Raw genomic sequence first — 3,082 nt, forward strand, 5'->3', positions numbered from 1 at the left:
ACAATTTTTCTCATTATAATCAATGTAAATCATTTTAATCCGTTCCAAGTCTAAAAAACAACTTTTTCTAATTTTTTTTTTACTATTTTACACCATAAACTGCACTGTATACTGTTTACCATAAATAAGTGTATCCCACTTCTTTTCTTAAACTTTTCAAACCACCCTCTGCTTGCTTTAAAATCAAACCCTTCCGGAATAATGCTAGGATCTTTTTTTATCAAATCTTCATACAATTGTCTTGCTTTGGCACAAATTGCATCTTCATTTAGAGTATCACCTGCTAACTGTTTCTCATTTACGAAAATCAGCAAAAGTTTCTCCACTTCCTCCAATACCTGTGGCCTTTGTTTGCTAAAAACACTTGATCTTTTAGCCACATCACTTGCTTTAACCTGGTCTTTATTTTTTAGGATGGTGCTTATCGTCGATTTCGCCATCCCAAACTCCTTAGCCAACGCAGACACACGAACGCCAGATTCATATTTCGCTATTAATTCTTTTTTAAATTCAATAGTTTTGCGCACTACTTTCCTCTTTTCTTCACCACTTGAACTTGCTTTCTTTGGACCCATGATTAGGGGCTAATACACCATGCAAAGATGAAAAAAAGTCAGATTTACGTAAATAAGAACGAACACGTCTGCTCGGAATGAACTTTGATCGCATATGCGCTACGAAGGAAGCGTCCTTAGCGTTCGAGTTCTCTCGGCTCGCGAGTGAGCCGCGTTCGGGTACGCTCGGCTTCTTTCGGTTTGTTCGAGAGCCGAAATTTGGTCGAGTTCTGAGACGTAAAATTCTCGAAATTTTTGGTCGAAAACCGATTTGGTCGAGAACAGAAGCGTTCGATAACCGAGGTTTGACTGTACTAGTATTGAGTTTCTTATTTCTAAAATAGCAGTTTTGAAATTTGCTCTGTATTCATTAACTTTAAACACACTAATTTCTCGAGATTCCATTTGGTTGTAAATTATTTCAACATGAGGTATAATCTGATGAAAAAACTGACAAAAACTTGAAATTATCATCATTCAGGTATTTTAAAATTCCTGTTGCTTCTGCAATGGTTTGATCTGCATTTGATGTTGACTGAATCTCAGTAAGGCAGTTTTTTAAAGGTTGCAAATTTTCATGAACTCTGTTTATGGTCCGTATGTTGAAGTTCCACCTTGTAGAGGATGGACGTGGAATACTGATGTCCATATGCTTCTTGAGAATGGACACACATTGTGGTGATCTTGAGAAGAATGTTGGAATAGCCAGAATGTTAGAGAAAAATATTCTTGTGTTTCGTGTAATACTTGCTGCATTTCTCATTATTAAATTAAGTTGATGTGCATAACAGTGAATGAAATGTGCATTGCTATAAACTGCTTTTATTTTTGCTTGAACTTGTGCTCTTTTGCCTTTCATGACATTTGCACCATCAAATGTCTGAGCTATCAGTTTTTGTCCATTTCCTTGAGGGATTATGTCCAATTGTTCTAAAATACGTTTTGATATGCCATCTGCAGTTTGATTTTCTGGAATAAAGAATCCCCAAAAACGCTCAAATATTTCTCCATTCAATACATACCGTAGAACAAGGACCATTTGAGTGTGCTCTGAAACATCTGTTGTGTCATCAGCCATCACAGCTACAAAGGAAGCTTTTCTAATTTCTGTCCTTACCTCCTCATGGTATATTTTTAGCAGGCGGTCAAGTATCTCATTCTGAATGGTCTTAGAAACCAGTAAAGTCTTCAAAGGTGTGTTTCAAAGTGATTCTTCAAATCTGGATCTAATTTAGATGCAAAATTTACTAATCCTCTAAATATCCCTGGATTAACGGAATCCTCTTTTTCATCATGTCCACGCAAGGGAGTTTCAAAGTTTCCACAAAAGAAAATGCAGTCTATTATTTTGGACAAAATTTCACGGTTCTTTTTAACCTTTATATTATGCTCATTGATTGAAAGTCTGTATGCCTCACTAAGTTTCTCCTTAATATTTACAGTTCCTAAAAGTGACAGCAAAAGTACATTATCAATGTGCTTCTTTGACTTTTCATGCTTTTCAGTTTTTTCTTTCATTTTGTTTATATTTCTAAAACCATCTTTTGTCCACGTTACATCACCTCCAAACAGCAAACATGGGAAGCAAAACAGAGCATTTTTTACTTCACAGCCGCAAAGCCAATTTTTCCCTTGGTACCATTCAGAATTAAAGCTACGAATATATTTCTTGTTGTTGCTTATGCCAGGCTGAGATATTTGAATATCTGGTGTTGAACGGCCTCTTTTCTTAACTGTAACTTTCTCATGTAGAGACAGCTGTGAAAACTTAAGCTGCTGAAGTTCACTTACAGTCACAAAACTTATTTCTTGGGGATGCAAGGACGCCACCACAGAATTGATTTCTTGGGGATGCAAGGCCATGGTTTAAGTTTTCTGTAAAATAAAAGAACCGAAAATAATAATAATAATCAAATAGAATAACTGGAAGCAGGATGATAATCTAATTCTACACACTATTAGATTCAAGAATATGGTACAGTGCACTGTTTTTAAGCGTAATACACGCGGACTCGCGGAGTCAAAAAGAAACACTACCTCTCTCTAGCATGCCAGGGTCGGCACTGCGGGAGCGACATAATGAGTTCGACGCGCGTTCTCACATTCAAACGGTTTGTGGACAATGAAGTCCTGCCCACAAAAAGTCAGACTCGGACAGACTTTCTTCAAACTGTTTAACCAGCGTGTTTGACAACCAAATACCCCGTTCACACATCACTTTAAAGTTTAAACACGTGTCTGTCGAACTGCGTTCGACGAACCGTCAGACCGTGTAAACCCCCTCTCACTGGGCACTCAATTCAAATTTCGTAATTCGTTCTGTACGTTGGTCCTACTCTCCACTGTCCGCTCTCACACGTTCTATGTGAAATCACGCTTGCGGTCCCGTGAGACGTGCAAAACGTTCTCCTTCTTTACCTCTATAGGTTCTATATGTATACATACATCATATAACTAGACATTAAGCAATGAAGATTAAATATGATGTTTTTCGTATTAGGGTAGACTTAGCTATAATATAATCGGTA

General features: G+C 37.3%; 1 protein-coding gene across 1 annotated transcript; it reads right to left on the bottom strand.

Moving 5' to 3' along the window:
* Positions 1-975: 975 nt before the first annotated feature.
* Positions 976-1,632, bottom strand: LOC143022901 (zinc finger MYM-type protein 1-like). The gene has a single exon (XM_076181300.1). The coding sequence runs from the start codon at positions 1,630-1,632 to the stop codon at positions 976-978; it is 657 nt and encodes a 218-aa protein (XP_076037415.1).
* Positions 1,633-3,082: the final 1,450 nt, after the last annotated feature.

This window comes from Oratosquilla oratoria, unplaced genomic scaffold, assembly GCF_046742065.1.
Source record: "Oratosquilla oratoria isolate Oo_2021 unplaced genomic scaffold, ASM4674206v1 SCAFFOLD220, whole genome shotgun sequence".
Taxonomy (NCBI): domain Eukaryota; kingdom Metazoa; phylum Arthropoda; class Malacostraca; order Stomatopoda; family Squillidae; genus Oratosquilla; species Oratosquilla oratoria.

Coding starts and splice junctions, on each gene's coding strand:
- LOC143022901 (XM_076181300.1), bottom strand. CDS start 1,632: ATGGCTGATGACACAACAGATGTTTCAGAGCACACTCAAATGGTCCTT.